Below are 22,611 nucleotides of genomic sequence, written 5' to 3' on the forward strand. Positions count from 1 at the left end.
ACAGGTTGTGAAAGAAAGCTAGAGATGAATAATAATTAATGATAAATGCCAGGTGGTAGGGACTATCCAGGGTCACCTGATCCACACCCTAACCATAAACTTTATCATAAAGGAAAGTTTGAAGCCTTATCTTAAAAGTCGAGAGGGTGTCTGTGAATCACCTAAATACATTACAAACTGGGAGCTGTTTTCACAGAAGAGGTACCTGAAATTGAAAGGTTTTGCCTCTCAAACTACTTTTAAATATATTAAGAAGTAAGCCAGCAGTCCAAAAGTGAAGTGCTCTGTCAGGGTGATATGATACTATAAGGTCTTTAAGATAAGATGTCTTTAAATACAACCATTTATCATCTTAATCTGTTATCCACTTAAGGTGACACGAGGCTGGAGCTTTCACAGAGCGAGATCCACCCTTTGGAAATTAGAACTGAAAATAAAATTAGCATTGAACAATGTTTGTCTGCAGTGTCACGTAGAAATTCATTCTCTTTGGAGCTACTTTTAAAAAAGCAGTAATCAATACTCATTTCCTTTAAGTGATAAATGCATTTTTATGACTTGCTTTTCTCGTAAAAGGAGAAAACGGGACATCACAAAGTGAAGAGCTTTTCCTTTATTGGCAAGGCATACAGTTCTAGTTGGACAGAGGGCTAACGCAGCCACAGTTAAACAGCAGAGTTGGATTGTCAAAGCTGCAGAGTTTCAGTTTATGACACACATTCATAAAAATCTCCACGCACAGAAATACTGGTCTTGGTTGGCTGTTGAGACTGTTCGAGAACGTGACATCTTCACTAAGAGTCAAAGAGCTTTCAGATGAGCGCACGTACTCCGAGATCCTTTATGAACACGTGATGCGAACAGATCAGTGATGACAGAGGAAGACAGGCGATAGGACGTGATCCAGAAAACCCAGACGGAAATCTGTCACTCAGCAATTTTTACACCAAGAGAAAAGTGAAAGTGAGTATTTGCTTATGTATAATGTTATATTAGAAGTGAAAAGGAAAAGTTTCTCACACATGAAGCTACGTGTGAGTATTAAAACCTTAGACTACAAAAAAAGCTACTTCTCTGTCACATTGTTGCTGACAGGTAATACAGAAGCAATAAATAAACTGTACACAAAGTACTGTGAGGAAAAAGAACACAATGAATTAGTGACACACAGAGAGACACACACTGACTCTTTGCATGTTGTGCTGGTTATAATGTTGTTAAATAGTCCTTTGGTGTTGAAGGCATCTTTGAGAGTTGAGTCGTCGGCTACAGAAAGGATTGCACATGTTTTACTCCAGCATGTCAGTGACCAGAAAAAAATCCCAAGTTAAAAATAAGGCTTCAAAAAAACCAAAAGAAAGGAAGAAAGAAAGCTCAGTCACACATTTAAAACATAAGTTACACTGTTTCATGGTAATAAAAAAGTTTCTCGACAGGATGAGCTTGGTAAGTTCTCTGCATTACTTTCATAGTGTTTGAATCCGGCACCTAATGTCACGCATCTCAACAAAACACTTCTTTTGCACAGTCAATTAGTTCATTATAAAAAGGACCAAAGAAAAGACAAGACAAGACAAGGAACTTCAGCCCTTCTGAGCGTCAATAGTCCAGCTCATCCAATTCAATTAAACTACCAGGCCGTCCGTCAACAGAAAAGTGCAGAAGTGTGAGAGAACCGTACAAAGTGCTTTGAGTTTTTTTCTTCTTTTTAGCAAATACTTCAAAAAGAAAAAGAAAGAAAAGAAAAAGAAAAACATGAGAAAGAAAACTCATTCACCCAGACAACAAACACGTCACTGTTTTAAGACAATATCAGTTACTGTTACGGTTCGAACAGGAGTTCAGTGAGAGAGAGAGAGAAAAAAGAGCAGAGACACTGAGGTCAGATTGGCACACTGGGTGCTACAATCAACCAACTTTATCAGTCACTGATGGAAAGTAGCCAGTGGCAAAATGGAAATTACAGTACGGGTTATGTCATGCTTGCTTGGCACTTGTTTTGTCATTGACTACCGGTGTGTCCCTGTGGAGAGCAAAGTACTGATCAATGAGAGGGAAAAAAAGAGGGGAGATTCAGGCACAGGGAACTGGCTCTTTGTAACCTCCTGGGTTTTTACAGTTACAGCGATGCTAACATCTGTCATTACAACCTCATCGAGACACTGCCCTCATTAGTGCAGTAATCTATGCTAGTGGATGTTACCAAAAACACTATTTCAGTAGGTAGATGCTGTGTAGTAAGAATAATGGAACTCTAATAGCTTAATGTACTCGTAACTCTACTGTGACACTGAGGTTTTTTTTTGTTTTTTCTTTTTATGTTTTTTTTTTTCCATGATGTCTGTGCTAGTTAGTGTTTCTCAGTCAAAAGCCTCCAATGAGTTCATGTTTTGGCTCGAGCCCTTAAAAACAGACAAAAACGAAGGCTACCTATGAACAAAACTGCAAAGTGCTAAAACTTGAAGGCAAACTGATAAAATGGGCGCCAAACATCAAATCAAATAAAAAATAATCCAAACAATAAAGCAACAAAAACAGAAAAGTAACCGACATTTTTTTGGGTAGTCCTACAGTTAAATATGTTTTCAATGTAAGAACTTGCAAATCATTTACCACAGTACCAGAGCTTCGGTTCCACATGTGGACACTGGGAGGCACCATAAGCACAGCCCACATCGCTCTGGATGTAACTCCTAGAGCGCCTAACGCTACACTGACCCTGGCTCAGTTTTGTTGCTGACTATATCTCATTAAGATTATTAAAAATGGAAATAATACATCTGAAAACATGAGAAATAATATGCGGTGCCAGCTCAGTCGTTATAATCATTAAAGCAACTTTGCCTGCTGAGTACAATTAAATCGGCTGTGCAGCACCAGCTGAAAGGAGTGCTACTGCATGTATACAAACACAGTGATAGAGTCACTTCAAATATCTGCTACATTTAAGGTATCTTGCAAAAAAAAATCCTTCATAGCTCTTCTTTTTGTGCTATGAATTTGCTTACACTTCTTTCAAGTTTGTTGTTAGCTGTAGCTTCAATTTACTGTGTGTGAATCTAAATAACAGACAACTGAATTAAAAAAAAAAACTTACTAAAAATTAAAAAACAAAAAAACCCCCAAAAGGCAGGCAAACCAGCATTTGCAAGTTTGGCAAGAAGTCTTAAAAGACTTTGTTGTGTTTTCGCAGTCATTCATCACTTCCTCGCTTCTTTCACACAAAAAAATACTCCGTTAGAGGAAGACACGTCTGTCTTTAGTTGTAGCAGACTTTAGGCTAGCTGGTAGAAAAGTGTGTATTTTTCTAACTTCTTTTCGTCTCTGTGGATCTTCAGCCACAATTTGTCTGAGTGAGAGACACAGATTTCCTGTCCTTACTGGAACAGCGACTGGGCCTGTCTGTCTCTCTCCAGTGCAAGTGACTGCTGTGTAAAACTGCAGACTTTCTCAGTCCTCCCCCACAGCCTCCCGCACTCCCGTACTCCCCACCTTGAGTCCTGCTCTTAAACCCCATCTGCAGAAAAACAGAGGTGGTGACGTTTGCTCGAAGTGGAAGGTGGGGTGTGACAGAGTGCGAGGCACTAAAATCAAGAATAATTAAACGAAAGAAAGTCGAAAGAGTCAAAACTATTGACTGGTGCTATGTGCCAATTCGAAAGCGTGGAACCCCAGAGACGCCTTCGTCCGTTTCTCTTTCTTCTGCCATATCTTTCTCCGAGTCTAAAGAAAACGTCCTGCCCGAGTCACTTGTAAGCATTTTGGGAAGCCTTCGAGATGCAGGAGAGGCTGAATCGGATCTGTAGATTTCATGCCTCTTGCTGCTGCTGTGGCCCTCCTCTTCCTCAGGTGGACTCTCTGTGTCAGACTCCCCCTCTTCTTCTAAGGTCAGCTTAAACTGAAACTTGTCAGCAGAAGCAGACCCGCTACCCCGACCGTGTGCCGAAGCTTCCCCTGCAAAGGCATCTTCCTCCTCCTCCTCTTCCTCCTGGCCCTCTGGGTGAGGTGATGGGCTGTGGGGGATCATGCTCTGATACCACTCTCTGTTATCCTCCAGCGTGTCCAGGATGTCCTGCGCATCAGGGTGCACCAGGTCGCCCCATGTTTCCCACAGAGGATGAACGATGTAGTCAATGAAACCCACCTGAAAGAGAAGGCAATGTTTAAGACTGCGAATAACAAACTCAGCAGTAATGCTTTGACTTAATCAAAGAACTCCATCTTTCCGTGAGCGGTTTTGTATCCGAACTAGTTTTCTTCCTGACGTCTACATCCATCAACCACAGGAAGCATGAAGCTAGATACGGCTAATTTTTACAGGCTGTCTCCCTATCATTAACATGAGGCTCGTCATAAAATGTATTTTGAGGACCACTTCAGTGCCTTTTAGTTCCATTATATAAATCTAGACTGACGAAGATGAAAAATACATGAATTTGATTTTGAAGCTCGCGGTTTAGGTTATTCCCCACCTGGTTCTTTTCTACTGAAGCATTGTGCTTGTCGCACATGGGGCTGATCTCCATGCCTTTCTCTCTCTCTCTGTCTCCCTGTGTGAAGAACTCCACCATGATGCGGTCTGTCCACTGGCGGTACAGCTCGAGAGGTTTGGTCGGGTTACTCAGGTCTGCACAGTGTACCATGTTCTGAAGAACCTGCAGTGGCAAATTAAACAGGTGTTGTCACATGTCAAATATATAGTTTAGATTCGATTGATTCTATCTTTGTATAAAAAGAGTTCTCACCTGTATGCGATCTGAATAGTTGTCTAAAAGCAGGACTCCCAGGCTGGTGACTTTCTTAGTCTCCACCATGGTCTTCAGGTCTGCTAACAGGTTCATGTGTTTGGACATATCTGTGGCGAGCACCTGCAAGAACAACATTGAACACATTAAACCAAACAGAAGTCACTGAGGAAAAAGAAGGCTTAAGCTGAGATAGAGCTACTGCACATCTACGATCTTAATGGTCCACTCACCATGTCGATGACCATTTTGCGAAGCGACTGACGCTGCTTTTTGTTGAGATTCTGAAAAATATCACAGTTGTCTTCCTGCAGAAGCTTAAAGCCTACAGCCAGGTGGTGATTCTCTAGCACTGACAAGTCATTGTACATCAGGGCCAGCTCTGAGTCTGAAGACAAAAAGGCATAAAAAACTTCAGCACTCTGAATGTAAAATAAATCACGATCTCGTCAGCTACATAGTTAAATACACTCAGCACCCACACACATTCAGATAATCCCCGCAGAGCTACGAGCAAACTCACTGGTGTTGATGAGAAACTGATTGGAAACTCCGGGGTGATCCACGTCGTGGATGGCGCTGGCGAACAGCGCAGCGAGGATCTCCAGATCAGTAAACACAGCCTTGGATGACACACAAAGAGAGACAGTTAGTTTTGTGTGTATGCGTGCGTGTATGTGAGGGCATCAACCTGGACTGTGTATTTGAGCGATTACCTCCAGTGCAGGTGTGGACAGCAGCACGTGTGTTGATTGGACCACGTCTGCAGCGTGGATGTTGTTGTGGTAGGCCACATCAGCATGATAGTGGTCCTCCAAAGTCATCACGAAGGTAATGAAAGTATCCACTGGAATCTTAAAGGACTTCAGCAGCTCACGCTCCTGCAACAGCAGAGGAGAGGATGGTTCATCCAAGGTAAAATATATGACTGATTACAAATTGTTTGCTAAATCATTGCTTCATTGACTTCAGTAAATTCATTATGCACTTGTTTGCTGTGCCGTGTTTGAGGCTATAAAGTACAGGAGCCATACAGTACGCTGTGTGCTGTGATGTGGTACCTGGAAAATGGTGTACATGGTGACTGTCAGTGGGCGATTCCCAGAATACTCAGAGACCTTAAAGATGTCAATACCCCATCGATTTATATCCTCAAGTTCCTGTCAGTGAGAAAGTATAAATACGTATATTAAACAACATTCAGTATGCGGGAGGAAATAGAGAATTAGCCTCAGGGAAATAACAAATGAACTAGTCCCCACACCTTAGCTAGGAGTCCTTCCTGGCTAGCATTGACCCCAAATCGAGGAATGGTTGAAGGAGCGAGGCTGGGACTGTGGGTGGCCTTCTTCACACCGCTGATCTGGGACATAGGACGCTTTTTCTTGTCTTTCTCCTTGGTCGGGGGAGACATGATGTCCATGTCATGTTGTTTCTCTGCCAGTGAAAGTCATCCAGTTAACAGCGATGAAAACAGAAATGCACCACTAACACTAACTTTCCTGCTGTCATGCATTTCAACTACTCCTGTCTGAGCACTGTCCTGTGATTTACATACATATCTACATGTATGTGCAGCAGTGTGTAGCGTACAAAGACGGCATATTTACCCAGAAAGGTGCTGGAGATGAATTCAGACACCTGGTTCCCTGAGCGGCTGGTTTCTGACAGCTGGCTGAGCTCTCGGTTCAGCATCCTCTTGAACTGAGGACAAACACATGCAAGCATCAATGAGCTTGATCAAACACTCTGTTTGCTAAACTGTGGACAGACTAGGTCGGATCAACTCAGCCGCCTGCTGGAACAACAGTTATCTCTTAACAACAACGTAGAAAAGAAACACTTTAAAAGCAAATCACTCTCCCTGCAAACGGTTCAGTCAAATACAAGGTAGCAGATGCCACAGATCATACTGATATAAGACGTGTTGAGTCTCAGAGAAAGTCAGAAAACAAGCAACACGTAAACCTCAGGGAGTCTCCTACCCTCCCACCCAGTTCATCCCTCTCCTCCCCTCTCCTCACCTGAATGAACATCAACGAGATGGAGATGAAATAAGTCACTTCTGGCATTTCAGCGTAAAGTCAAGCATGGGAGCAAAAATAAAACGAGTGAGCTCTCAGGTTTAACACGCCTGTTCGACAGAGCTGCCTGTCTCGGAAAAATCCACCAGCGAGTGCTGCAGAAGCTTTGATTATAAGTCTGTGGAAGAACAGGAGAATCGAAGCATATGTATGTGGGAATGCTGCTGGATGCCAGGATGCAAGGCAGAGAAGGCAGACTCTCCCCGACTCTCCCTCATTCACTCAGTTACTGCCTGCTCACTATGTGTGTAAACAGAGGGAGAATGGGGTACTCTAATCTCCACCTCCTTTCAAAAATGCCTAAGAATAGCAGCCAATCAGACGCCCGCTGCAGCAGCGTGTGGCGAAACAGAGAGCCGTCATTGGCCACGAGACATACACAGTAGGCAGGGCAGAGTGAGGTTGTGAGACACACCATGTGCACCAAGTTTGAAGGTATGAAGGAAAAGCTTTGAATGGATGGGGAGGAGGGTTCATTCTTGTAGCCAAAAATAAAAATCATACATCACGCACCACAGAGACTTGGGTGCCCTGACCATTAACACAATCAGAGGAACAAAAGACAAAATGCTTTGACAAAGAAATGCTTAAAGCGGGCTCCAAAAGTTCACTCACAGCTAAATCGTGCTCAGAAGCAGACAGAAAATATTAAAGGATAAGTACAGTGGCCTTAATGTTAAGCTGATTTATTCACTTTTATACAAAATTCAAACTTGGTAGTAATTACCATCAGAGGAGGAAAAAAATGCCAATGCGGCATGTAAAAAGCTCTTTCTTAAGTACCCTACTCACATATAAATAACTCAGTGATTAAAAGAGGTTGCACGATTCCTCGAAGACCCTTTATAGGGTCAGTAAAGATCCAGTTTAACAAAGCGGTTCGATAAGGTCGTCAGGGATGCAGAAACATTGTTCACTTCAGCCTCCCATGCACCTGTCTTTGTTCCCAAGGGCCGGCATGGATAATTCTTCCCCAGTGACTGAAGCAGCTCATTGACTGATCTGCAGCAATTGTGGGGGCTGGGGAGAGGAGTGGGCGTGGGAGGGGGGGGGGGGGGGGGGTGCCTCCAGCGAAACTCCCCTCTGCTGCCACGTGAGTGTGTGACGTGTGGAATGGTGTATGCATGAAGACGGAAGCAGGCGCGGTACGTGATAGGTTAATAATGTATTTCACATTTATGTGATGAGAAGAGGTCTGTTTCCTTATGTTTGGACGCTTCTATGAAGTGGGTGTTTGTGAGTGCTGATCGGAGAGGAGAGGGAAGGATGGAGGAAGCATGCACGGTGAGGATTCCATATCATCCAGTGCAACATCTCTCCCACTCCCACTCCCACTACTCATTCACATATTTCTGCATATGATTCAGGGAAAAAGGTGTGTCCCTGTTTCTAGTCCCCATCTGCATGCCGGGAATCATCCTATGCATGTAAGCTTCTTCCATCTGCGGACAGATGGGGGCTTCTATTCATATTTTCATGATGGATTCTTTGTGTTAATGAGCTTTCAGCTTGGTTAAAGCATCAGTGATGGTAATTGTATTTACAGCAGGCCACACACAATCCTTGGGTTTAGTGTTGTATTTGGGGCCTTTTCTAATTCGGGCAGGAAAAAAGCACAGCCAAAGAATACATCCATTCATAAAGCATGGAAATGAACATGCCTCATGTGCTGTCTATATTATCCATTCTAAAAAGAAATCGGATGCATTTCATTTCAAAAAGGGGAAATGACAATGGTAAGCTGGAAGAAAATGACCGCACGGCTGCAGATTGAGCACCTTTCCCAGCGGTGAGGTCTAAAAATAGACATATACAGGGATAACGGCATAATCAGCCTCCAAGGTTTGTTCTCTGGTGCTTTCTATACCAAAAGCCCTCGAAAATATACAAGGACAGTCCAATAAGCTTCCAACTTGCAATTATAGCAGGACCAGAGGACCCTGTCTTCAAAACTCCATCTCTCTGACCCTCATATGTCTTTTAAGCAACTACAGCAGATGTTTAAGCTCCCAACCTTGCACTTAATTCATTTTCTACAACTGCAAGATTTTTCATTGGACCATGTCGTGTCCATCATGTGGAAAACCTGTTGGTTACGTATCCACCGTGTTCTGAATATCGCACACATACCACAGTTTTCCACAAAATATTCAAACAGGCTTCACTCGTGTGTGTGTGTGTGTGTGTGTGTGTGAAATGTCCAAAAGAGCAACAAACTTTCATCCAGTCTTTCAGTTGCTTAGATTACCAGCTTCTAAATGTCTAACCCAGCAGGCTGTTGGTAGTGTGTTAGTGTTTTGTTAAAGTACCTTGGTGGAAGCCATCTCACTGACAGAGTGTCGGGTTTTCAACGTCTCTAGTTGCTCCAGACACCAGTCCAGCTCATCTAGAGTCTCTATGGCCAGCTGCTGGTGAGGCTCCTCTGTATGTATATCACACACACACATATATATATATATATATTAAATTTCATTGGGGGGGAATGTTTAAAAAAAAAAAGAACCCAAATGCTGTTCCTAAACTTTTATTTTCTATATTTGAGAAGGAAAGTATTTCCCTCTCAAATATTGAGCTGCATTTTGTTTCATAGTAATTGTATCCATGGGATGAGGATACAAGTGACTTACAATAAGCATTAAAAAATCATCATTACAGGCACATGGCTGGAATACTTGCCCACCACTGGATTTCATGTGTTGGTGAACAACATTTGCTTACTAATTAAACAGCTGTGATGTGTTTCCAGTAACCCAGATTTCCCAATTCACAGATTTAATTGTGTTAATATCCTTGCCATCTGTGTGTGTTTGTGTGTGTTTTTTGTTTGTTTGTTTGTTTTTTAGCCAGTGTGTATTTTGGGCTAATAAGTAAATATCTCATTCCAAAGCCGCTACCAACCTGCGAGGCTGGTCTTGCACATGGATGGTGGGTTGCTGCCTGAAGATCGTGTTCTGTAGACAGAGACCATCCAAAGTGAGCATAATAAAGACACAAGTCAGGTGTGGTGGTGAAAGAGCAAAAAGACTTAGGAAGTCTCCAAAAAGCCTACTTGCTGGCCGTGCGATCTTGCTGGCCGGTTATGACGGCGAAGTTACTTCGGACTGTCCTCAGGCTGGCGAGGACCTACGAGAGGAACAAAGGAGTGAATGTACGAGTTCATCAAATGACGCATTTGTAATGTGATGAAGTGTAGCTTTAAATGCTCATAAAAGCTTCCACTTTCATTGAACAAGAGCTTCTCAACACAAATCACTGACTATCATTTGATACTGTGGCTCTCCACTCTTGGCAGATGTGCTACCCAAAGGCATCCCCCACTCCCTTTCTGATGTTTTCATAGCATCACTGACACTCCTCTAGGTCACGTCTGCCACTGCATCTGTCACCAAACACTGACTCAGCATGAGGAGAAAGCCCACAGAGTATCAGATGTCCAGACTTGATCCATGCATGAGCCTTATCTGCCACCATGCATATCTTAAACAGCATGATCCAGCAGTATTGGATTCTCAGCTCCTTTCACTGTGTAAAGTGAGCACAGGAGTGACGCACATCCCACGCAAGAGCTAGGCAACACCAGCGGGATGCTGATCCTGTCGCAGGGCCAACATGATCCTGAGGGGATGTTCCGGTAGAGCACTAAAGCCCAGTCTCATACCATCTGGAGGCTGTTTTTTTTTTCTTTTCTTAATTTGTCCATCTGCCAAATTTTCAAATAACACAATAAGTAAAAGAGGCTGACTGGAAAAGATTTCAGAGGACTCACCTGTGCAAACGGTGTGACTATCATGTCTTCTGTATGTCTGCAGAAAAGACACACAAGAGGAAAAAAGCATGAAAAAACACAAAATACTGAGAAGCTCAACCATAAATCCCTAAAATGTGATACCAAAGAGTGATAAAAAAAAAACCTTCCTCGTATCTATTATAGTTTATTCTAATTTATTAAAGACATGCACTGCATCTAGTGAGGCCGGTGAGGAAACAGTCTGGGTGAGGTGGAAAGGGTGGGCGACACGTTATGAACAGTTAAATATGAGTAAATAAAAACAAAAGTGTGTTATTATACTTGACTCCGCTCTGATTAAGCGTCGCATGCAAGAACAAACAAAACAGAACGGGGTGTTTTAGAGAGCCTGACAGGGGTCACAAGAGAGGTTTTTGATATTTAGTCATCGGGAAAAAGGAGGGAAATGATCATGAAGCCATCCAGAGGGAATGCAGAAGAGGCCTTCAGGGGACAGAGCCAGTGTGGGTTTATTTTCGCCCTAATTTATTTTGTTTATTATGTTCTTCTCACCGAGATGACAACCAGTTGACTTCCCAATGCTTCAAGCTTTCTTCCCTTTAAAAACAGATAGGCAAGAGGTTGAAGAAATCTGTGACTGCTTCAATTACAAAACTGAAGGGTTTCTTTCTTTCTCTTTTTTTTTTTAGGTAGCATGAAATCTATAATGTCTTGCTTGGGGATGTAACTGAGACACACAGAAAAACAAACAAAATATTCCTTTCTTTAGAATCCCAGTGGAATAGATTTGACATTCGGGCACTTTGTGATGGGAAAACAGCTGCAAGCAATACATAGCATGTCCTAATAAAGTCTTTGAGAAAGCTCAATCTTCTCAAGGTGGACCCTTCTTAACAGTCCTCCTCACTCTATGAAAAACAAGTAAAAAAGTTAAACTGCGTGATCATTTGGCTTCAGAACTCAAACTGCAAACAGGTAAGGGAGCCAGCACGTAAATCTAGGCACAATACTGCTTCTCCAGCCCGGAAACCTCTGAGCTCAAACAGATAGAGAAGAACAGAAAAGCAGAAATGCAAATATGATCCATGTGATCCTAGTGGTATCCCTTTAGGATAAAAAGCACAGCATCAGGAATGGCTGTTGATACTTTGAAAACTTGTTTTTCAGATGTAAAAAGCTCTTTTTTACTTTTAGAGAACTTGATATCAACAGATTACTACATTTAAAGCAACAAGATTCCTAGGCGGGGCATTGGATTTATCCAAAGGGATTGTTTTAGGCCCCTCTCAATACATAGAGACAGAGGATTAACAGTTTCAACTGGTGGACTTACAGGTCACTGGCAGTGGAGGAGTTTCTGGAGGGACCTTTGGGTGAAAGGTCAAAGTCGGAGTCAGAGCGGTAGAGGAAAGATTCCCTCCGCTGGCTGTGAGGGAAATTGGTCGGTCGGGCCAGACCGGAGTTAGGGCTGGCCTGAGGGTCCAGTGGGCTGCGTCCCACAGACAATCCATTCTCCACATCAAAACTAAGAAGACATAAATGCAAAGAGAATTTATTAAGGTTATATGGCTTAAGAGGCTATTTAGGAATTTACCAGCTTGTAGATTTGGTCAGAAAAGGAAATAGAAGAAATGAATCCATCCAAACTGTCCGTGCTTCCTGGAAAGCTTGTTTTTCCATTCTTAGACACACAGTGCCATGAAATATCTCCCACAGAATATCTGCAATGTGTGCATTCATGTGTACAACAGCTGGTGTGTATGAATATATCCCTGAGTCTGTCACACAAATACAGTTCAGCACTTTGTGACTGTTTGCAGCATCAGGCAGGAGCAACCGAAAACCAGCTGTCAACAGCATTATTGGAAATACACCGAGTGGCTGGTCAGCATGCACTGAGGTGAGAAAACGAGCTCCATTAAGAGCTGCAGGCGGTATAAATGCAACAGCCATAAAATAAAAAGAATAGGGGAGAATAAATGTGGGAATAAGCATTTCCCTTCAGACCAAACTGACAGACAAACTTTTTACAAACTTCTAGTTACAAGTTAACCAGACTGCTGCTCCTCTGGTGCCAAGAACATGGACACAGTTAGTAAAAGATGGAATATTCATATCTAAAACATCGCTACAGACCTTATAAGGACTTCTATCACACAAGCTTTCACTCTGATATTGTCCTTTCTTGAAGAGGAAATAGTGTAACATAGAAGTAAAGACCACAATAAGAACTCAAAATTCAAATTTAGAAGGGTGACAAAAAGGATAAGACATTGTGATATATATGAGCTCAGCTCACAGCTCAGGAAGTAAGCTAAAATCAGCACCACAATTCAAGCCGAGCAACAATGGTGGATAAGAAAACACATCCAAGTCAGACTGAGACCAAAATGAGGAGGTGATGAGATCCAAAGAGGAAGAATAGCTCTCAGCACTGGTGGCTGCATGCAATGCTACAGCTGATTTATAAGTAGGATAACTAACCGCTAAAATCCATTAAGTGTGTTATTAGAGTGATCCAAAAAAGAGCAGCTGATTGGCAGGATGGACCCATTTTTCATTATTATCATCATTATTTTAATTTAATATTAAAAGATATTATAGCATTTGACACAGCGAATCAAGCGAAACCTGAGGCTGTCAGGCAGCCAGCCTGGACGTACTTGAACTCCACGGCTACACAATCATCATGCAGAGAAACAGTAAAGGCATGAAATGTGTTTATATAATGTGATGCTCTCGTGATACAAGTATGTGTATGTGTCCGCGTGTACATACAGATGAATCCTGTGAGCGAACAGCAGAGATAAAAATAGCAGCACAGTAGTGACGTGGGTTACACGAGAGAGGCGAGTCTAAAAATAGCACAGCGTCAGGTGAAGAGGAGTTCCTCCTGAAAAACACCGTCTGACTACAGAGGAAAACAACAAACGAAGACACGGCAAGGTCCTTCTTCACAGTCTAGGCATGTTTCTCCTGTGATCTACATTTCTACTTTCCCACAGCGTTGCTCTGAGCCTCGGAGACTTTGGGCCAGCAGCTCCGTTTGGCAACGCATCTCCTTTTGCTAAACAGCGTGAGGAGCTCCAGAATAGAAATCCACACTTTAGTAAAACAACCATTAGCAGAACATGAAGGATTTTGCAAGGGCAGATGCTGAGACACACTTGATCCCTTTCAAATAAACAGAACGGGGAAACCAATATTTCAAAATAAAAATCTCATGGCGTAGGTATGGGTTCCAAAGTGTTAGAGAATAATAACACACAAACCCAAAATGTCAGTGATACGATTACCACAAAATCAGATTCTTGTGCAGCTGTGTGGGGTCTAGAGTGTAACAAAATGCCCACATTGAAAGACGTTAACAACTGCCATGTCGCATATATGTACTCGCTGTACACCGTGTTGCATACAGCAGTTGATGCTTGGTTTAAACGTTCGACCTCAAAGTGACCATGGCTACACGCCTACCTGCACCAAGTTGTTGCCATTCAACTGGCAGATGTTTCCATTAATAAACAGTTGAAGAGGTGTAGCTAACAAAGTCAGAGGTCAGTGAGTGCACAGTATAGAAGGTGGGGAGTAATAATGTGTTTTTCACATGGTCAACAGTTTTTGACATTTGACACAACTTGAGCAAAACCACAACTATCTGCTGGCCCCATGAATGACTACCTTTTACTCCAATCCATGAGCGATTGACCAACTTTGGCATTTGCAGAGTTGTGCTGCTACAATCCAGCCTTTACAGTTGCATGAAAACACTGCATTCATTCCTCTCAATCCTGCTGCGTTCTGCAGTACTCTCCCCCCCAAGACGTTGGTGTGTTACTGGCTATTACATAACAGCAGAAGCTGATTTCCATGTGACAGATTCAGACACACTGACTGCATCACAGAAGTCCAGGGACTCAGATAATAAGGCCAAGAAAGTGCGAGTGACTAAAATGTCAGACAGTACAGTGGGACTGTGCCAGCGTGGCTGCTAGAGTGCATGAATGACAGACTGGCTGTGTGTGCAAGGGGTAAAAAAAAAATCATAATTTTATGTGTAAATAATACAAACAATGAGTCCCAATGATGTACGCCTACAATGTGTGTATTTTAATCTCAAATTACTGAGGTGAGGAGATGGTCACGCTCTCCTCACCTTTTCATGTTTCCAGTTTAACCCATCTCTCTCATCGTATCTCTGTATTAATGCTGCTCTCCTCGCGCGCTCTGATTATGAATCTGTTTGTATTTCCACACGTCTCTGTCTGCGCAGCTAAATTTAACCTCCGTTCGCATGTAAATCCAGAAAGGCAACACTGCAGCTAAAAATAACCTTCAGGTAGAATTCAGAGTCCTCCTCTCTCTCTTTCGCTCTCTGTTTGCCATCTCCGCCTCACAGAGCAGCAGATTCTTCCCTCCATTCATGAATATTTATGGAGGAGTTTCTATTTGAAGCCGATACCGAGCTAAAATTAGACCGCGGATCAAAATACCGCCTACGCCATTCCCCCACTGCTTTTTTTTTTTCACTTCCAGTTTTTCTCTCTTTATCTCTCGCTGAGCTGTTGTGAGCTCAGTGCAGGGAAGGGAATCCTGACTCACTCGTGACACTTCACTGCTCACCTAGTACTCCAGCAGACAAAACACGTAGTATTTTTGCATTGTGAAATCACAATCTTCTAGTAGTTGTTCATACAGTTTTATAACAAATGCTTTAATTTATGTGGCAAAAAAAAAAAAGAAAAAAGGGGGAAAAAGTAGCTGTTACCATGGAAACAAGCGATGGAGATCTAAATAGGTGATAAAGTAAAACAATAACTCAAAAACACATGCTATTTTTGAAAAGAAATGTTGTTGTTGAGGCTGTTAAGTTGTGAGTTACGGATTTTATAATTATAATTGTGATATTCTATATTCGGAAAAAATGAAAAAAGCCGTTTACAGTTTTTCCTGTAATGTCGTTTCACAGTAAGAACAGTGCAACCAGAATATTCCAGTATTTTCTGCACACCTCCAATGTGCACGATCTTTAACTATACAGTTAACAAAATGTGCATTAAATCTGTCAGCTGAGACATTCTGTAGTCCTAAGAGGTCAAAGGTCAAGGTTCAAGCTCAGTGTGCGCATCGTCTGAACAGGAAGCTCCCACAGAAGCTCCGTGGCTGGTTGGTCTTCAAAAATGACTCCTCCATTGTCTTTTTGTTTTTCACAACTGGCACCCACCCACCCGCCTGCCCACCTCTCCTCCTTCTCCGGCACCCTTCCCACTCTCCACTCTTCTCTGCTCCAAGAATAAAAAAAGAGATTTTTTAAAAATATCCCTGTTAGTGTGGGAAGGTGTTAATTATAGTCCCGATAAAACTGGTGATGAGTGATAGCTAACGTGTATTTTAGGTTCTTCCTGCCGAATTAAAATAATCTATTCATTCACTCTGAGGACAGAGTCCCTCTGCTGGGCCTTAGTGAAACTGCTACAGCCAGTCAATGTTCATGTCTGAACAGAGAAAACTAAGGCATGTTCTTCATTTAATAATTTATTATTCAGATATTTGTATCATTGTAGCTTTAGCACAGACAAAACATGCATTCTGACGATTTTGGGGCGGGTCTTTGAACTTGCACATTGTATGCATTGTAAAATAATGAGGTAGAGACGAAGTTTTCTGCAGATAAATCAAATTAATCACTGAACAAAAACCCGAGCTACTTTTGTTCTTAATTATTGCCACACTGTAAAAAAAAAACCCTGACTGAAAGGTTTTTCTACGTCCAGAGACGGTGAAAATAAAATCTCATATAAAAGCTAAAAAGCCATCTGAAATGCGTAATGTGCCACCTGTTTGAGATTGGATATGGTTAAATAGAACCATCCTAATTTGGCATCTGCAGTCGCACGCCAAGCTTCAAAGGTGGACATGAATGTACATGCACTCGCACACTTAATTACTTCTCCTGTCTAAAGACCAATTAGAGCCAGCATTCCTGGACAAGGCAAAGACTTTTAGTTTAAAAAAAAAAAGGTGTAAAGAGAGAGGTGTTACCATGTTTGTTATTTAAGTGGTTGGCTGGTAACAAGTGTGATTGATGGCAACCTGTCAGTGGCCCTGATACTTGACACCCCGCCTGCGTCACCGCCTGTCATGGCAACGTCAATCCCATCTGGGGAGCATTAAAATACAGGAGCAACGGCGAACGAGAGAGGGAGAAAGCAAGGGCGAGATAGGCCTGTAAACCAGGGCAAGCTGTCATCTGAACCTTCATTCATCACTCCCAGGCCTTTGCTGTGACACAGCCAGAGGTAGAATTAGTTACACCAAAGCCGAGCTGCGCGACGAGCTGGGACGTTTATTCAAACGCTGTTTAAACTGATGCACAGAGCATTCGCTTCATGCAAGAGAAAATCGTGCTTTTGTAAAACTTGGGAGATAATCTGAAATGATTTCTAGTATGCGACAATGTGTCAGTGTGAAACAAAAGCAACAATGCTGTGAAATTATTACAGCACAAGAGGAACGAGAGACATTCTCCGCCCGGCTTGAGTGAGACCACAAAGTTCACACCAGCAACTGAGAGTCCACACGCTGTAGCTCAGCACACAGAACAATGGGAACAAAGGGAGAACAGATGTGGTAAAAGTGGTCACAGTAGAAATCCACAGAGGTGATTTTGAGTATGAATTACATAAGTGATCAGTTTGTGCTCTGGGATAAATGTTGGTTTTGTGTGGCCCTTCACACACACAGCCAGGACCACCCTGTTGTTTGTCTTGCGCGTCTTCTTCTTCTGTTCTGTAACATCATGTTACTGAATCTGGCCGTGAAGAAACCCGATGGAGGGGGTATGCGTTTACATGTCGACAGTGTAGCTAGATTAATTCACAATTGCCTTATCCTTTTTCCCAGAGACCAGCTGCAATCCATCTGTGAAAGTACACTTATATTTTCATTGGTTTCTTGCATCTTCTAAATATTTTCTAAAAGCAATGTCATGATTATTTTATAAATCTGATTATGTTATACACTGTGGGTGGCTTAAATGAAGTATGGTAAAACAATAAACACGTCTCATGGAAAATGTTTCCCTTTTCCATGAGTACATCTTATCAATTTACCTTCTCAACCATGCTCTGGAATATGGCGCAGTTAAAGTAGTGTGTTTGAACATCATGCAAGGACATTTGCCTTGAATTGAAGATGATAAAAATTCTAAGCACCCAAGAAAATCCACCAAGTAATGGCTCAAAAAGAAAAGGGGTTCATGGAGAGGACTGGACTTAAATGCTGCGAAACGTGGATTTCAGAAAAAACAAACAAAAAAACCTCTTTGACTTGTCAGATCACTAAATGAATGTTGCATGAAAGAGTGGTGAAATAAATATCAGACACAGGTCTGACAAATTATGCAAAAAGCCTACAGGAAGTAAGTTATTTATATCTCAGTTGGCCCAAAATAAGCTTCTGAGGCTATAGGGTGTACAGTTTCTACAGAAGAACACTAAATCTATTGAGATTTTGATATTGACTGAAAAAAGCTTGTGGTGTTTCACAGAGGATCAAATGTTCCTCATTTCACATGACTGTATAATAAAGGCACTCACAACAGATTTAAGGAAAGAAACTTATCGGCTGTCTTGTCTGTCGTGTCACTGACAACTGACTTGAGGACCATTAACCAAAAAAGGGAACAGCCTTGTGACAATTAGCCTAGCTAAACTTAGCTTAGCATGAAAACAAACAAAACGAGCATTTAATCTCATTCGAGGCTCTGTGCTGGACTCACGTTTTAGTTGATAGGACATGTTTATTAGTGAGTTTTACAAGAGCTTATAAGTAGATTTTGTGCCCCTTACACAAAGCAAAGTTAGCTTCTGAGCTAATGTTCAACAACAAAGCAAACGTGTATTTCTCAAAAAGCCAAATTAGCATTTAGCTGAATAAGCTAAATATGTAAGAATTTGTTTCTCTGTTCCTGAATAATCCTCCTAAAACACACACACAGAGCAGTTTTGCTATATACGCTGTAGATTTTTCTCAAACCATACAGCAAAGCAGCACAGACATCTAAACCAGAGTGCAGCTGTGACTGCTTAAGAAAGTAGTTGTGAATAGCAACACAAACAATAACCTTTTAGCTATTTTCACACTTTACAGCCAACAAAAACAGGCCCAGCAGGTCAGCCTCTGAGCGACAGAGGAGGGCTAATTATAGACATTGTTCATTGGTAATACAGATGTCTAACCACTGTTTAGAATGAAGTGAACCAGTAAAAACTGGTTTTAAAAGTGTTTGATCCAATGTAGCAGACACACAACAAAGACAGGGACTCAGAATCATTTGCCTTATCTTATCATTGCCTTAAAAAATGAAGACCCAACCTATACTTAGATTATTACCTGCTGAATAATTAACATTTGGTTTAGAAGAGGTAAACTTACAATTTCCTAGATGACGTAAAAGCTTTTGTACAGACATACTGTATGAAGTTACTATTCTAGCTAAGGAAACAGAAGACTTCACATTTAATGATTTCTAAAGAGGCAACCCTAGATAGTCCTATAGAGGAATATATCTGTTAACACTAAAATTAACAATTACCATCAGCTAATTTCAAGCAACAAAAGGGTTTGGAAGTCAGTATCCGTAAGTATATAGTTAGCATGTTGTTAGATTATTCTTGTTATGTCTGTAAGGAAAATCTGAACGGTTCTTGCAGGCAAGGAAAAATTCTTGGAAGGTGACTATCTAGTAATCTATCTAGTATCATAACTCACTTAGCTGCAACCTTATTTTCTGGTAGGTCCAGTACTGATTGCTCGGAAATGACTGTGTGCAAAGTCTGGAAGGATGGATTCCCTCCTCACTACGGTCAAGGTGAATAACTAACAGGATTTATACATATATCACACTCATGCAGTATTACATTACATTTGTCAAACAGCATTTATTTAACTTAGAGAAAATGAGTGTCAGAGGTAAAACACAGCAGGTTCCTCAGGACTTTCCCTCTGATGGCTTCAGTCACCCAGCTGTCTTCCCCCAATTTTTTTCTTCCTTTGAAAAACAATATAAAGTCTAGATGTGGAGCTCTGATACCGTTTACAATGTGAAATGACTGCCGAGGACAATCTTGCTGTCAGTCATCAGTTAGCTGATACAGTGTAGGCGGTGGTGAGGTGTCACAATCAGAGGTGCTGTGGAAGAAGGAAATACTCGTTTTTCCAACAAAGGGTTTTAAGTTACACTTACACAAGCGCTATCAGCTGCAAGAATTCCAACAATTTCAGTGCAGCCAGATTGCCCAGATATTTTTTTTGCATATTTTGTGCCTAATCTATGAAATTGAACTTGCATAAAGAATCTGTCACTGCAAACACATTCCATTTTCTTCAAATGTTCCTCTTTGCCTTTCCTTGAATGAACCCTGAAAGAGAAACTCGCTGTTAGAGCGACAAGCTGTAGAATGATGTGTGGATATCCTGCTGGCAAAAGATAGATATGTAGCTGATCTCTATTTCACTGCGAACTGTTGTTTAAATTGCAAGTCAACAGTGGGTCATACACATACATAAAGAACTCCTTTCATGGGAAAACCTCTAACTTCAACTCCAGATTTTAAATAATAAATAAATCAGTATTTCCATGCAGTTAAAAGCCACTTCAATGCAAGTCCACCTCATGGTATTAACTTGAGGTGGGAGAGGAGGTGGAGGTGGTCATCAAGTACAAGTACCTCGGGCTGTGGGTGGTCATGCAACACAGAGCACCTGTATAAAAAAGCCCAAAGCCGACTGTACTTCCTCAGGAGGCTGAGGTCTTTTAACATCTGCAGGAAGCTCCTGAGGATGTTTTACCAGTTGGTGGTTGCTGGAGTACTTTTCTATGCTGTGGTGTGCTGGTGGAGCAGCACAGCAAAGAAGGACTCATCCAGGCTGGAAAAACTGATCAGGAAGGCTAGCTCTGTGGTCGGCATGAAGCTGGACACTCTGGTTACAGTGGCAGAGAAAAGGACACTTAAAAAATTGCTGGACATTATGGACAATGCTGGGCATCCTCTGCACATGGCCATAAACAACCAGAGGAGTCTGTTCAGTGATAGGTTGCTTCTCCCAAAGACAAGAACCAACAGACTTAAAAACTCCTTTGTCCCACACGCCATCAAACCGTTTAACTCCTCTCTGGAGGGGAGAGGGAGGGGAAACAGGAGGACAAAGGAGGGGGGAACAACTAAGCTGTAGTCCAATACTTTTTGTTAATATCCAACAGTGCAATAGACTTCAATACTTGAAATGTACAATTCCCTTGCATTCTTATTCCTATTTATTCTATTTATTCCTTTTGTATACTCTTTATTTATATATGTCTCTGTATTTATATATGTGTATATATGGTATTCTGCTCACATTCTGTAACTTCTGTCGGTATTTGGAAAACAAATTTCCCAGAGGAACCCACCCGAGGGATTAATAATTATCTAATCTTATCTCTAATCTAACTTCAACCAAATTTCATTTAATGAGGAAAAGTCTAAAAACCACTGCTGTGGCTCTAAATAACAAACTTGACAGCAAAGAACAGTGATAGAAGCACCTCAAAAGGAAAAAATACTATCAATCAAGCCAAGCATTGGAAACAAACTGCCACTTTTAAGTGAGGCAACAAAGGGTTAAATTCCAGCTTTACTCATAGACGTAATTGTTACCACATTAAAATGATTCATTAAAACAACAACAACAACAAGCAATATTGCTAACAACAAACCTCAGACCAGAGGAGGGTGAAAACAACCGTCAGGAACGACTCACAGCTCATTCGAATGTCGAATGTCACAAATGTAGGATGACATCAAGCAACCTACAAACTGAAAATGGCAGCTGGGGTGAAATGCAGGGGGCAGGTCTGGAATTGCACAAACAAGAAAGGAGGAAAGAAGATCCAGCCTAAGGTTTGCAAAAGACTGTAGGAGACTCGTTTACCCGGAAGGACCTAACCTGGTCGCGTAATTGTTAGGCAGAGAGGCCCGGAGAGGCCCGGAGAGGCCTACAAGCCACACAATCAGTACAGGGCTGCATGGATGTGCATCCACGGTCTCTGCAGTTACAGTGTCAACAGACTTCTGGATAAAAATATAAAAATAAGGTACTTAAAAATATCATCATTAGTTTGTAAATTCTGAACGTATTTTAATGACCAACAAATCACTCAGTTTGTTAACACAACAAAATACACCTCTCAGCTTTTCATGTATTTTGAAGGTGTTTTTTTGGAGACCTGGAATGTAAATGTTCCTGTCTCTAAAGCACTTTGGGTATAATTATAAGCTGTAAATAAAATAGACGAGACAGTAAAGACAAAAAACTTTACGCTTCTTCTTTTCCAATAAAAATAATTTATTCAACACAAGTCAGTGGGCTACATACTAATGTATTGCCCACATTTTCATGCCTGTATCAAGCAACCTGATTCCTCTTTATGAAGAAAATGACACAATTTCAGAACCCTGTGTGGTTTTCATGCTTTGTAACAAACTGAGGTGCACATACAGGCCATCCATCCATCCATCTTCATCCGCTTTATCCGGGGCCGGCCGCGGTGGCAGCAGCCTAAGCAGAGAAGCCCAGACCTCCCTCTCCCCAGCCACCTCCTCCAGCTTATCCGGGGGAACACCAAGGCGTTCCCAGGCCAGCCGAGAGATTGATCGGACTGATCCCCGGCTGCCAAGACACATACATCCCACATCTTTAAATATAAGTAACCTTTGCATGATGAATCTTCCTGTGAGGTCATCACCGGCTACTGAAATGAAGTCTGCAACTCACATGTCCATTTAAAAACACAGGTAAGAGAGCAGTTTCACAGCCATGCTCGTCTGTGTGCCTCGGGCCTGCAACCCATCAGCGGACCTGCTGCCTCCGTCTGAGACAGATGGTCCATGTCGCTTCACTCCCCCGTGGGCCACACCATCACTAGGAAGCGCTGATGAATTAAGAAATGCTTTGGAAACACTTTCAGGAGACATTTATTACGACAAAGTGGCTT

The 22,611-nt window shown here is 41.9% G+C and overlaps 1 protein-coding gene across 3 annotated transcripts in view; it reads right to left on the reverse strand.

Annotated features, from left to right (window-relative positions):
* Nucleotides 1-287: 287 nt before the first annotated feature.
* Nucleotides 288-22,611, reverse strand: part of LOC102791393 (3',5'-cyclic-AMP phosphodiesterase 4C) — a 37,645-nt gene continuing 15,321 nt past the window's right edge. For all 3 annotated transcript variants that reach the window (XM_087831443.1, XM_087831442.1, XM_035905992.2), the window contains exons 2-16: nt 11,911-12,102; nt 11,130-11,174; nt 10,596-10,632; nt 9,879-9,952; nt 9,728-9,780; nt 9,139-9,251; nt 6,356-6,449; nt 6,010-6,182; nt 5,807-5,905; nt 5,462-5,626; nt 5,269-5,368; nt 4,979-5,133; nt 4,746-4,868; nt 4,473-4,655; nt 288-4,144 (exon numbers count right to left, since the gene is read on the reverse strand). In XM_087831443.1, coding sequence (XP_087687569.1) covers nt 3,644-4,144; nt 4,473-4,655; nt 4,746-4,868; nt 4,979-5,133; nt 5,269-5,368; nt 5,462-5,626; nt 5,807-5,905; nt 6,010-6,182; nt 6,356-6,449; nt 9,139-9,251; nt 9,728-9,780; nt 9,879-9,952; nt 10,596-10,632; nt 11,130-11,174; nt 11,911-12,102 — 2,107 coding nt within the window. In that variant the 3' untranslated portion in view covers nt 288-3,643. The remainder of the gene's footprint in view (nt 4,145-4,472; nt 4,656-4,745; nt 4,869-4,978; nt 5,134-5,268; nt 5,369-5,461; nt 5,627-5,806; nt 5,906-6,009; nt 6,183-6,355; nt 6,450-9,138; nt 9,252-9,727; nt 9,781-9,878; nt 9,953-10,595; nt 10,633-11,129; nt 11,175-11,910; nt 12,103-22,611) is intronic.

Source organism: Neolamprologus brichardi, chromosome 18 (assembly GCF_056152115.1).
Source record: "Neolamprologus brichardi isolate AB-2024 chromosome 18, ASM5615211v1, whole genome shotgun sequence".
Classification (NCBI taxonomy): Eukaryota; Metazoa; Chordata; class Actinopteri; order Cichliformes; family Cichlidae; genus Neolamprologus; species Neolamprologus brichardi.